We start from the raw sequence: 12936 nt of genomic DNA, 5'->3' as shown, positions 1-12936 counted from the left end.
CACAAAAATACATTTCATAAGAGACTGAAATATTCTGTATGACTGAAGACTGTTCACATGAACATTTAATCATGTTTTCTGGACGACCACAGTCAAGTTTTAGTTCTTTTATCTGTCTAATATGCTCTGAACGCCTCGGTGTCTCCTCTGCTCATAGGTGATGGTGAGGCTGGACTGGAGCGGTCACTCACTGGGGATCCGGATCTGATAGTGGTTGAGGACGGTCAGAACCTCCACGGCGTGGGTCTTACTGTCGAACTCCAGCAGGCCAGAGATGGTCTTTGAGCTGGCTGCAGATCCAAACACAGAGACACATGATCAGCTCAAGCGGATCGAGAGAACACACATCAGCTCGGTGTCAGGGCTGGGAACTCAGACTCACGTTTGGCGTCAAACACTTTGTATTTGATGAATCCTGGGACGTCGTGTTCTGTGCATAACTGTGAAACAACAGAGGAGCGTGAGTGCGATTCAACAGAAGACGCCACATTCACCTGACCTCAGCTAGTTATAAACACTATAATCTGACCCTAACCACTGTCTGTGTTAACAATGAAAACAACAACAACTATGCTGGCGCCTGATTGGCCGAGGCTCACCCGCTGCAGGTCGTCCTCGCTGATGCAGGGCGGCACGTTGTAGAAGTGCAGCACACAGGAGGGCGGCTGGATGATGTTCTTGGACGCCTGGCCGGCGCTGGTGAAGCGGTTGTTACGCGTCATAGCGAAGTCCTTATAGCTGCTGGAGCCGTCCTCCAACTCAAACACCTGACTGGGGATGACGGCGTGCTGCTTCGACACGCTACACACACACACACACGACAGACAGAGAACATGTTACTGTGACTACAGGAGTCTACTGTGTCTACTCAAAACGCTCAGATAATGCTCTCAACGTTTCAACGTGACTGATGATCTGTGAGCATCCTCTAAAGCAGGATTTGATTCATTAATGATTCATTAAATCAAATGCAACATTAAAATAAATGAATTAACTGCACTAAACCTGAAATGGTGTGTAGTGTGGCTGAGGTTTAATCAAGCGTTCGGTCTGTTTGACAGCACTGTGTTCATTTACACGCGAGCAGCTCATGAACTGAACTTCATCTCTGCGTGTGCTGAGTTTAGCATGCATTTAGAAACACACTGCATGCCAGATTCACTTTTTTTACAGAATTGTGGACAGAATTCTACAACATCAGTAATTCTAACCCTAACCCTAATAAATAAAATAAACTTGATCGCACTAATGATTCACCAAAATAACAGCATGAGTTTGAAATGTTAAAATTTTTACAAAAGTAATGCATCTAAATTTTTTATAATTGGAGACTAAATTACGACAACAACAACATCAGATGTTTAGTGTACTGCAGTACAAACTGCTATATTTGACAAAATAATCAAAATATAATTTTTCGATTAAGTTGTGCTTGACATCATTTTAAAATAAAAACTGAAACACCTAAAAAAGATTCAATAATTTCATGTGACCATTAACTGTGAACTTGCTACTAACTTGCAGAACTAACGTGCTGATGAATTCATGAAATATTACATTTTAATATTAAAACAACTGTGTGTGTGTGTGAGTGTGTGTGTGTGTGTGTGTGTGTGTGTGTGTGTGTGTGTGTGTGTGTGTGTGTTTGCGTGTGTGTGAGTGTGTGTGTGTGTGTGTGTGTGTGTGTGTGTGTGTGTGTGTGAGTGTGAGTGTGTGTGTGCGTGTGCGTGAGTGTGTGTGTGTGGTGTGTGTGTGTGTGTGTGTGTGTGTGTGTGTGTGTGTGTGTGAGAGTGTGTGTGTGTGTGTGTGTGTGTGTGCGTGTGTGTGTGCGTGTGCGTGTGCGTGAGTGTGTGTGTGTGTGTGTGTTTGTGTTTGAGAGTGTGGTGTGTGTGTGTGCGTGTGCGTGTGAGTGCGAGTGTGTGTGCGTGTGCGTGTGCGTGCGCGTGTGTGTGTGTGTGCGTGTGCGTGGTGTGTGTGTGTTTGTGTGTGTGAGAGTGTGTTTGTGTGTGTGTGCGTGTGTGTGAGTGTGTGTGTGTGTGTGTGTGTGTGTGTGTGTGTGAGAGTGTGAGTGTGTGTGTGTGTGTGTGTGTGAGTGTGTGTGTGTGGGTGTGTGTGTGTGAGCGTGTGCGTGTGTGTGTGAGTGTGTGCGTGAGTGTGTGTGTGTGTGTGTGTGTGTGTGCTCACCAGACGTTGAGGCGTTTGCTGAACACCTTGATGCTGTTGAGGTGTGTGATTGCTCTGTCGACCGCGTACTCATCACCCATCTCTACTAGAGCCGTGCCCGGGACGCTCTTCATGAACTTCACCTGCACACACACACACACACTCACACATTTATTCTTTGAGACTTTCCAAAGACTTTATCTACAGCTAGTTATAAGCAGTGTTGGGGAAAAGTTACATTTAAAAGTAATGCATTACAATTGCATTATGTTACATTTCATTTTTTTAATAATATAAAACTTTTTTTTTTATTGTAAATGTAAAAAAAAATAAATAAACTTTAACTGAAATTAAATAAAATATTTTAAAAAACTTCAAATTCAGCAATTAGCCAAATCAACATTTCTAATACAAATTAAAACCATGTAGTCATAAAAAATAAAAACTTATAAAAGTAACATCAAAATGTCTTTAAGTTAAACTAAAAAGAAAATGGAAAATATAAAAATGTAAAACTAACAGAAATGACAAAAACACACACAAAAAAGACTTAAACTTTAATTGAAAATATAAAAAAAAAAACTAACAAAAAACCAAAAACCTTAAAAATTAAGAGGAATATAGGAAATAGGGAAAAAATAATATAAATGATAGTATATCAGTTAGTTTAGAGTAATTATTGATTGAGTGTAGGTTGAGTGTAGGTTGACACTAGAGTAACAGTAGAGTAACAGTAGAGTAACAGTAGAGTAACACTAGAGTAACAGTAGAGTAACAGTAGAGTAACAGTAGAGTAACAGTAGTACACACACAGGTTAAGCTCTCAAACTGCAGTGCAGTATGTTCACTGTGCAGTGAATGTCAGTCATTTGCTCTGAACTCGCTTTGCTTTATCTTTTCGACCGTAGAGACAGAAGAGGTTGAAGATGCGAGTGCAGTTCATCTTGGCGGGATGCAGGCCGCTCACCATGGCGACGGAGCTGGAGGCGTGGCTCATGTATGAGGATGTCTGGGGCAGCGGATACGTCACCACCTCCGGTACATCATGAGAGCTGCGCTTGAAGCGGTTATTACCGGGCAGCGGCAGCAGGGGGCAGTGAGAGCCTGCACGCGCACACACACACACACACACACACACACAGACTGTTATCTAACACTTCAGGCCTTAATAAACCTATCAAAGTTGTATTATAATATACTGCTTTAGCTGTTTGTTTAAATCAGTGTCGTGATGAGTGACTGACCGTATCCGTTATCACTGTACGAGGACGGATGTTCTCCCAGGATGGCCTGCCGCTGTCGGCCTTTACCGCGCTCTACAGGAAAACACATTCAACACACACACACCGACTGTCAATACACCCACATTTACACCGGTAAAACATTCACTATGAGAACACAACAGACACACATGAACCTGAAGACAATGAAGATCTGTTTAATATCATTAACATCCCTCACTTCACACGAAAGAATGTGTGCGTGTCTGCATGAAAAATCATAATACAGTCATTTGTCTTAATATTTTGATATACAGTTTATATATATATATGTTTTTTTTTAAATCCAAATAAATAAAAAGGTAAAAAAAAATTTTTACTCAGAAATTGCTAGTAAATTACACAATTAATTACAAAGAAATAGTCAGTGAATTGAACATTTTTTAAAACATTTTACATTTTTTAATTTTTATAAACTTTTAAAATTTTTGAAGAAAGCTCAAATAGTATTTTTTTTTAAATGTACTCCAATATTTTTACAGTGAACCAGATTATTAAATACTTCCCAAAAACATACTGAAATTTAGATAATTAAATATAATTTAAATATTATTTTCTGCATTTCTGCAAAACAAAATGCAAAACATCTTGAAGAAAACTAAGTATTTTTAAAGACCATTACTGTATGTAAAATTTAGTTCTGCATTTCTGCAGCTCAAACAGCAGAGCATTGTGTTCACAACACCAAGATCCAGGGTTTGATTCCCAATAAATGCAAGAAGTGATTCAATGCAGTTTACATCAGTTCGGATAGAAGCATCTGCCAAATGCATAAAAGTAAATGCAATTTCTTTTTCTGACATGTTCTATCTGAAAATAAAAGCAGTCGACTTAAGGCCATTTGCAATATTACATTCACTTTCACATGTCACTGAACCAAACGAAACAGACAAGCTGCTGGACGCCTCGTAAAGGTGAAAGAGGAAAATAAAAGCCATTCAGAATCACCCCTGTACATACTGAGAGACAGACAGAGAGAGAGACGGGCAGAAATAAAAGGCTTTGTAAATTAGGCTGGATTCAACCGTAATCCTCTTTAGATGAAGCAGAAAAACAGACAATCAGACATTCAGAAGAAAATAAAAAATACCAGGTGCTTTTTAAAGCCAAAGAAGCTTAAACAGAGACAGAGTTAGAGAATCACTGGAAAACACACTTCAGAGATCACACACACATGTGTGAATAAGAGCACTAGAGCACTGAATAAGAGCATGTTTGTGTGTGTGGACTGAACACACAGGCGTGTGTCTCTGTCTCTGTTGGCCTGCGGGAGGAACTCATGCGCAGCCGTGATAATTGCTACAAAATGAGCAGTTAGCGGCAGGAAGTGTTTGGCACTGCTGGGCTCCGTCTTCAGAGGGGCTCATGGGATTTCAGCTCAATGTGACCTTCAGATATCAGCTGAGCCTCCTCACATACTGACAGCAGAAATATAACGCACGGATGAGGACGTAAACACACAAGAGCTGCACATTCAGCCAAACAGATGGAGATCAGACTGCAGGACTACAAAATACAGCCTGAAACTCTTAAAACACTCACTCAGTTTCTATGTGCTTTGCCATTTTTGTAAATAAAAATACTGGACATTTTAGCAATAAAAAATACATCAACATTTGTAAATATAAAATATATTTATATTTATTCAAAAATTCAAAGATAAATATAATTGCAAGTAAACAGACTGCAAAATTAGCGTAAATTACTATTTTAAAAAACTGTGTACAAATCTGAAAAGTTCTGAAAAAAAGGGGTCCAGATTATGCCATGTGAAAACTAATGTGAAAACAGGGTTGCATGCAAAATATAGGACACCGATAAATATTACATTTCTGTTTTTTTTTTTTTTTTTTTTAGCTAATTTATAGTAGTTTTCTTCCACATTAATATTCAATATATTATGTCAACACTGTAAAATTTAAGTAATTAAAAATAATTTTAATGTTAGACAGTATAATATGAAACATATCTGTTGTTTCTCTTGAGTGTCTTTAATTCTTTAAGACAACACGCTACAGATGAATATGTTTAAAATTAAACTAACAGATATCACCATACTTCAGCTGATTAATCACAGTACATTGAGACAATTGTATCGTATTACAATTTTTCTAAAATGTTATGTTTGAATATGCAAACAAGGCATTGTTTAACTATATATGCATTCATTTGCATAGATTTCCAGAACATAAATTAATTTTATATATGTTTTATTGATAGATGCAGTACAACGATAAATGGGTGTTTTCTTTCCACTTCATAATACGTATCTTTAAATAATAGTATCTGTAAATAAGATTATTCATATCTTTTAAACAGTTTTTTCTCCACTTCAGCAGCTCTTACATACAGCAAACTTATTCCTCTCTATATTCTGAAGATTTTTACTGAGGGGATTTTGGATTTCTCTTTTTATCACGCCATAAATCAGAAAATACTGTCAATAGACAACAAAACCTTTTTAGGAATTAAATGTTGTATAAATCAGTGTGACTGATATATTCACAATTCCCTCAGTAAAAACCTTCAGAATATAGAGAGGAATTAAACTCTAAGTTTTGGTGTTTGTAAGTGCTGCTGAAGTGGAGGAGAAAACATTTAAAGATATGTAACGCCAGTGAAATCTACAGATGCAAATATATAAAGTGTAATAGAAAACTCTTGAATGTGTATTTTGGGTGTTTTCTTTCCACTATTGTGAAATGTTATGGAAGCAAAATTAACTAAAATCTCAAAATTGACCAGAACATAAAAAATATCCACTGGTTTTGTCTGTAGTGTCTCATCTTATTACTCTTTATATAGTTGCATCTGTAGTTTTCAATCCCAATACATAACTTTAAAAAGTTTTTTCTCCACTTCTGCAGCACTTACAAACACCAAACTTTACAATTTTATTACTATCTATATTCTGAAGTTTTTTATAGAAGGGATTTTGGATTTCTCTTTTTATCACTCCATAAATCAGAAAATAGTGTCAACAAACAGAAAACAAACACATTTTCACCATGTTTTAGGAATAAAATGTTGTATAAATCAGTGTGAATGATATATTCACAATCCCCTCAGTAAAAACCTTCAGAATATAGAGAGGAATAAAACTGTTAAGTTTGGTGTATGTAAGTGCTGCTGAAGTGGAGGAGAAAACTTTTAAAGATATGGACTGAAACTGAACTGTACAGACACAATAGCCAAAGTGCAACAAAATAAATGCTTAAATGTGTATTTTGGATACACAGAAGACATATTATTCTACTAAATTTGATCAATGCATGAAAAAACAATGTCCTACAGTGTTAAAAAAGTCATGTTAATATTCATAATTTGGTATAAGCCTACAGCTGACAGCAATTAGGCTCCACGTGTCTGAAGGAGATCTGAGCTTCTTCCATCACATTTCTAATTCTACAAAGTGCTGACGGAAAGTACAGAACGCTGAGAGCACCGGAATAAAGCGAGACAGACAGAGAGGATAAAGAGAGGAAGAGACGTTTAACACAGAGGTACTGAAGCGTGTTCATTAATATTCTCGGATGAATGTCTTCACATTAGCGTGAGTTCAGCTCGCGCTCTTATCTTCAGTCAATAACGAAGCAGCACTGAGAAACGCTGAGCAGCCCTTCAATCTGGAGATGTTGGGTGGGTTAGATGTGTTGTTGGTGGTTTTTGACGCTGTTTACACTGTTTGTTTGGGGTTTGAGCCGCTGTCCGGCTAACACGCGTGACTAAAGCGCTTCCGTCCAGACGCCTGAGCACCACACTGCATTATGGGCTGTCTGTTCCTGGAAGACACTGTAAGAACCTCCCACAAGACCCTAGCAACGCCTAGCAACCGCGCCGCACAGGTGAAACCCGCACGCTCACATGATGTGGGAGTTTGAGCTGAAACATATGCGCACCTCTGCAGGTAAATCAAACTGAAGCTTCATACACCCACATCTGACACAGCAAAACAACCTGACCAGATATTACAAAGATCAGAGATTCTTCAGCATAAAACACACATATACATCAGATGTCACTGCTGAAAACCTGCAATCAAAATCACATGAACTAACCAGAAGGGCTCAAAACACACAATCACACACCAGATGTGCCATTTCTCATAGACTGTACAGATATTTAATGAGATCTCAACAACGCCTCAAAACATCTGAAGTCTGCAAACACACCAAAGATCTCAATATAAACGCTGACGTTTCTTATCAAATAAACTGGGTTGCTGTTCACACTAGTTATAGAGATCTAAATCAATCTTTTTTTAACTAAAAGGAGAAGTAATTTAAATTTGTTATTGAACTCTGAAGAACATTCAGTTCTTTTATCTGGATGCATTCAAACGTGATGGCCATCATATTTTTATTTTTGTTTTATTATTATTATTTTTTAAGTTTTATATAAAATATTAATAAAATATTTAAAAAGTCATGGAAAATAATAAAATGCATGCACATTTCTATAACAAATATACGTTTATCTAGTAATGTCAATCTCTAAATATATGTTCTTGAGTAGAATTTACTGAGAAATTGCCATTTGTGAGTTAATCACAAACAAGTGGAGAAGTCACATATGAACGTTAACATTTAGTTACAAAAATAATTCCAAATTAATAATTTTAATTTAAATATAATTATTATTTATTGACAGTTTCCTAATTTTGGTAAATAAAACAGTCTGAGAACAAGCAGTCAAAGTGTTTCAGGTTAAACTGAACTGCATTTGGGTCTGCTTTCATTCCTTCTCCTGAGAGTCTCCTAAAGAGTAACCAGTGAGAAACACACACACACACACACACACACACACACACACACACTCGTACCTCGGCGCAGCAGGAAGGGTTTGGTGTAGTCCCAGCTGTCGTTGTCGTTTCTGATGACGTTGAGGCGTGAGGGCTAGAATGAGAGAGCACAACGGCACTGCATGTGTGTTAGATCCAGCGCTGTGTGGTGTGTGTGTGTGAGTGTGTGTGTGTGAACGCTGCACATTTACCCGAGCGTATTCGATTTTCAGCGTGCAGCAGCCAGCATAGATGTCAGCCCCATTGAGGGCCGCTTTGGCCTTCTGAGCGTTCTGGATGGATTCAAACGTGATGGCCGTCAAGGAAAAACTCGACAACACACACAACACAACACTGAATGTAGTGCTTGACAGCACGTACGCATAAGTATCAGACAACTGGGGGCTGATGGGAGTTCAGACACGCGGGTAAACAGCATGTAAACGATCTGCTGAAGCTCCCGGTGGAACACGGTCGTCACGTTAGTGCCTCGTTACTGTGTGTTGCCGGGATACATGCATATTTAATGAGTGTGTCTAATGTGTGTCTGGGGAGTGAACGCACATTCAAAAGCACAAGCTTAATTCAAACAAACCAGTTACATTATTTACAGTGCTTCATGGGAGTGGGCGGAGCTAAAGAGTTTTTTAGTGTGATTTGCTTGTTTCGATTCTCTGATTGGTGGAGATTTCTCTGCAGAATCATGGGTAATGTAGTTTTTCACCAGGAATTCTGCTCGATCGTTCAAAATCACTCCCTCTATGGAGAAAGTGAACAGGATTTGTGCTTCCCGATCCAGACCGTGACGCTCTGTTTCAGAGCGTTATATTAGTGAATGTGAGCGTGAGCAGCAGAAGGATATTCCACCATGGCCTGGATCCCATTCCTCTTGAAGATCACGATCCGCAGCACGTTTCCGATCGGGTTACAGACTGTGTACAAAACATCCTAAAGAGGAAGAGCAGAAGCTGTTGAGAGCGTCCCGTCGGGAGGCTGATGTGAGTGAGGAGACGGGGTTTACCGTAGTGATGGGGTACAGCGGGTTCTGGATGGACAGCAGCAGCACTTTGTTCCCGCTGTTGGGGTCGTCGGCGTTGGTGGGCCGCGTGATGCGTTTGCTGGTGGAGTAGTTGAAGTAGGCCTGCTGTCCGGCGATGTAGACGGGCTCCTGCGAGCCACACGCCACGCAGCGGTCAGCGCTCTGAACCTCCTCGAACTCCACCAGAGCCTGCCGCTTGAACGGCATCATCATCACGTAACTGCAGGAGAGCAGCAGGACCCTCATCAGAACACAAACTAAAACCAGTTCTGTTACGCTGAATAACACAGTCAACTCAAACAACAACAGCCAACTCATTCATACATAAAAAATGCATAAAAATGCACAACAAAATTACATAAAAAAATTACATTTAAAGGGAAAACAGAAAATGTAAAAATAAAATCTAATTCAAAATATGATATCTAAAACAAAAAAAAAAAATACATTAACATAAAACTTACTTTTAACTGATTTTATTTCAGCTAGTTGCCAAGGCAACATTTTGTTTCATTTGATGTACTAAATTAACTAAAACTAAATCAACCTGTAAGCTAAAACTAATAAATATTTTTTTTTATATAATGACAAAACAGTCAACAATTTAAAAGCTGAATTTATTTTAAAGTAAAAACAATAAATATTAAAATAAAATTTAATTCTAAATATTGACAAAACTATAATATTATATAACGAAAACCATAAAAATACCTGAAATAAAACAAAAACTTAACTTGAAGTACTAAAATAACTAAAACTAAATAAACTAAAACCAATAAGTGAAAATGCAAAAAAAAAAATCCATTAAATTATAATAATAATAATGACTTAATTTAGTAACAAAATTATAAAAGCTTTAACCAAAATTAAAGTGAAAATTGCAAATACAAATTGAACTGCAAAACTACTAACAAACTACAAGATCATCAGCTCATGATGCTAAAATATCAATCTGATTGATTTTAAAAACACAAAAAAATCCCGTAGTGGGCAGCAATGATAATTATTATATACAGCTGCAGACTTTATTTGACTAATTCACTGATTACCAAATAAACTTTTTGTTTGTTTTAAGTTTTGCTAAATGAAAACTTTGGTTTTGGAAGGGAAAAAATTAATTTTCAGCCGCATCAAATACACTAATAATTTTGAACAATAAAAAAAAAAAACAGCATCCAAATTAATGAAAACTAACAAGAAATCTTCCAAATGAGTTCATGAAAACAATGTTGGGACTGAACTGGAAAGATTCAAATGTTTTGTGCTGTCACACTCAATCTGTGGTCACGAGATTCACTCATCAGACTATAAATAACTCATATGACCTCCATTCATGTCCCCCAGAACACAAACCCAACCACACACTTCCTGTTCCTGTGCAGTCTGAGCTGAGGTTCAAACACAACGCACGTATTCAGTATCTCCCCAATAATCCTATCTGAGCTTCCAGTGAGTGTAAAAACATCAGAAAAGAATCGAACGCAGGACCTGCGACATAAAGCGCCGTAAACTACCAGAATTATAATACTTTCGAGTCACAGAGGACTTTCATGTGGTGTGATGAACGTGAACGTCAGAAGGTGAAATGCTCTGCAACGAATGCTGACCAGCTGAGCCGGCTGGTCAAAGCCACTTATCTGCTCATTCGTTTACGAGAGAGGAGATTCACTTGAAACCAATCCCTCTTCTGAATCAAATCAAATGAACGCATCACTTTACCAAAATATCCGAATTTCTCCACAGGCCTAAAAACCAGAGCGGCTCCACCACGGACTCACACAGTCCTCGCACATTGGGACACAGGAACGGAGCGATGCGTGAGCCTCAGAGCCGCTGTCCTGAGAACAGATTCCTCGAAAACCATCTTCATTCAGCAGCAGGTAACAGACAGTACGTCACCCATGCACACCCTCTTAAATTTTGTGTTCACAGTGACTGCCTCTTCACGTAAATGAACAGGTTCGTTTGGTAACTGTGACTAACCCATTCAGTAACGAGAGAACAGCCTGTGAGGAAGACCCAGATGAAGAGACGTCCGCTGTGATGCTGAATGATGTCCCACCCACAACTCACTACAGGAGAGGACAGGAGAAAACACTGCCATATATTACAACAAAATAACTGAGCATCAAAATAACTTCAGGAAACAAGGCGACAAGCACTAACCACATGTAACATATTGTCATAAACATGCTATCCCTTGATCTAGCAAGACACTCAAGTCAGTTGATGAAGGGAATCGTTTGGACTGAACTGAAAGATTCAAATGTTATTGCTGTCACACTCAATCTGTGGTCATGAGATTCACTCATCCAGACTATAAATACTACCATATGGAAACCTCCATTCATGTCCCCCCAGATACACACAAGCACACACAACACACACTTCCTGTTCCTGACGCATCTGAGAGCTGAGGTCAAACACAAGAAACGCACGTGTTCACGATCTCCCCATGTCTCCTTCTGAAACTTCAGTGAGTGTAAACATCAGTAAACAGAATCGAACGCAGGCCTGATGAAGCTTCAGTTACAGAATTATTACTCAGTCGACAGAGACTTTTCATGTGGTGTGATGAACGTGAAGCTCAGAAGTGAAATGCTCTGAACGAATGCTGACCAGCTGAGGTCCCGGCTGGTCAAAGCCATTATCTGCTCATTCGTTACGAGAGAAGAGCATTCAAATGAAAACAAATCCCTCTGCTGGAATCAAATCAAATGAACGCATCACTTTACCAGATGTTTCCGAATTTCTCCAAGGCCTCGACCAGTCGTGCCTCCACCACGGACTCACACAGTCCTCGCACATGGACAACAGGAGACGGAGCGATGCGATGAGCCTCAGAGGCCGCTGTCCTGAGAACAGAGAGAGGAAAACCAGCTTCATTCAGCAGCAGGTAACGACAGTACAGTACACCATGACACCCTCTGATATCTGCATTCACAGTGACTGTCTCTCACAGCTGAACAAGTTCGTTTGGAGAACTGTGACTAAACCCATTCAGACGAGAGAACAGCCTGTGAGGAAGAGACAGATGAAGACGTCCTGCTGTGATGATGATGATGTCCACCACACATTCACTACAAGGAGAGGACAGGAGAAAACACTGCCATATATACAGCAGAACATCCCAGAGGGTCAGTATGATGGTCCTGATGCAGCGGCGCCTGTCAATCATCTCTTCACTCCTACTGCCAGTACAGCAAGACTGAGCGATTTAAAATTTTCTAAATTAATGCTTGTTTATTCAGTAAGGTTGTTACTGTGTGCACAGGTGAGACCTGAACAGCACACGCTGATATCTGTTTAAACTAAACTCATGTAAACTTTGCCAGTTTAAACATTTAAGAGCCGGAGGACACGCGCATGCGCGCAGTGAGAAGATTTGTGCGTGCGCTCATCTGAAGCCACAGGTGAGCTCAGAACACTTTGAAGTGTTAAGCTCTCTCCGAAGTATTTTGTTTAAATGGACAATTTCACACAAAACTATGTCAAAATGCCCGTCTTGGTAAGTATCCTATAGCAGACACAGCCGGCTGAACGTACTGGATCAGTGCATTCTCTTACAGTCTTAAAATTAATCAGCAACAAGAAAGAAATCACTCACTGCTCTTGATTGAATAGCTTTTGTAACTTTTAATAAAGATTAATCTCTAATTTATACAGTCAAATAT

The 12936-nt window shown here is 39.1% G+C and overlaps 1 protein-coding gene across 1 annotated transcript in view; it reads right to left on the bottom strand.

The window, feature by feature from the left end:
* LOC109062865 (heterogeneous nuclear ribonucleoprotein L-like) overlaps positions 1-12102 on the bottom strand; it is a 12915-nt gene extending 813 nt beyond the window's left edge. Inside the window, exons 1-11 of the mRNA XM_042766744.1 lie at positions 11998-12102; positions 9245-9482; positions 9086-9171; positions 8436-8532; positions 8266-8338; positions 3408-3479; positions 3053-3267; positions 2185-2306; positions 600-801; positions 383-440; positions 192-290 (exon numbers count right to left, since the gene is read on the bottom strand). Coding sequence (XP_042622678.1) covers positions 192-290; positions 383-440; positions 600-801; positions 2185-2306; positions 3053-3267; positions 3408-3479; positions 8266-8338; positions 8436-8532; positions 9086-9171; positions 9245-9475 — 1255 coding nt within the window. The 5' untranslated portion in view covers positions 9476-9482; positions 11998-12102. The remainder of the gene's footprint in view (positions 1-191; positions 291-382; positions 441-599; positions 802-2184; positions 2307-3052; positions 3268-3407; positions 3480-8265; positions 8339-8435; positions 8533-9085; positions 9172-9244; positions 9483-11997) is intronic.
* Positions 12103-12936: the final 834 nt, after the last annotated feature.

This window comes from Cyprinus carpio, chromosome A11 (genome assembly GCF_018340385.1).
Source record: "Cyprinus carpio isolate SPL01 chromosome A11, ASM1834038v1, whole genome shotgun sequence".
Taxonomy (NCBI): Eukaryota; Metazoa; Chordata; class Actinopteri; order Cypriniformes; family Cyprinidae; genus Cyprinus; species Cyprinus carpio.
This window is presented reverse-complemented; position numbering and strand designations above follow the sequence as displayed.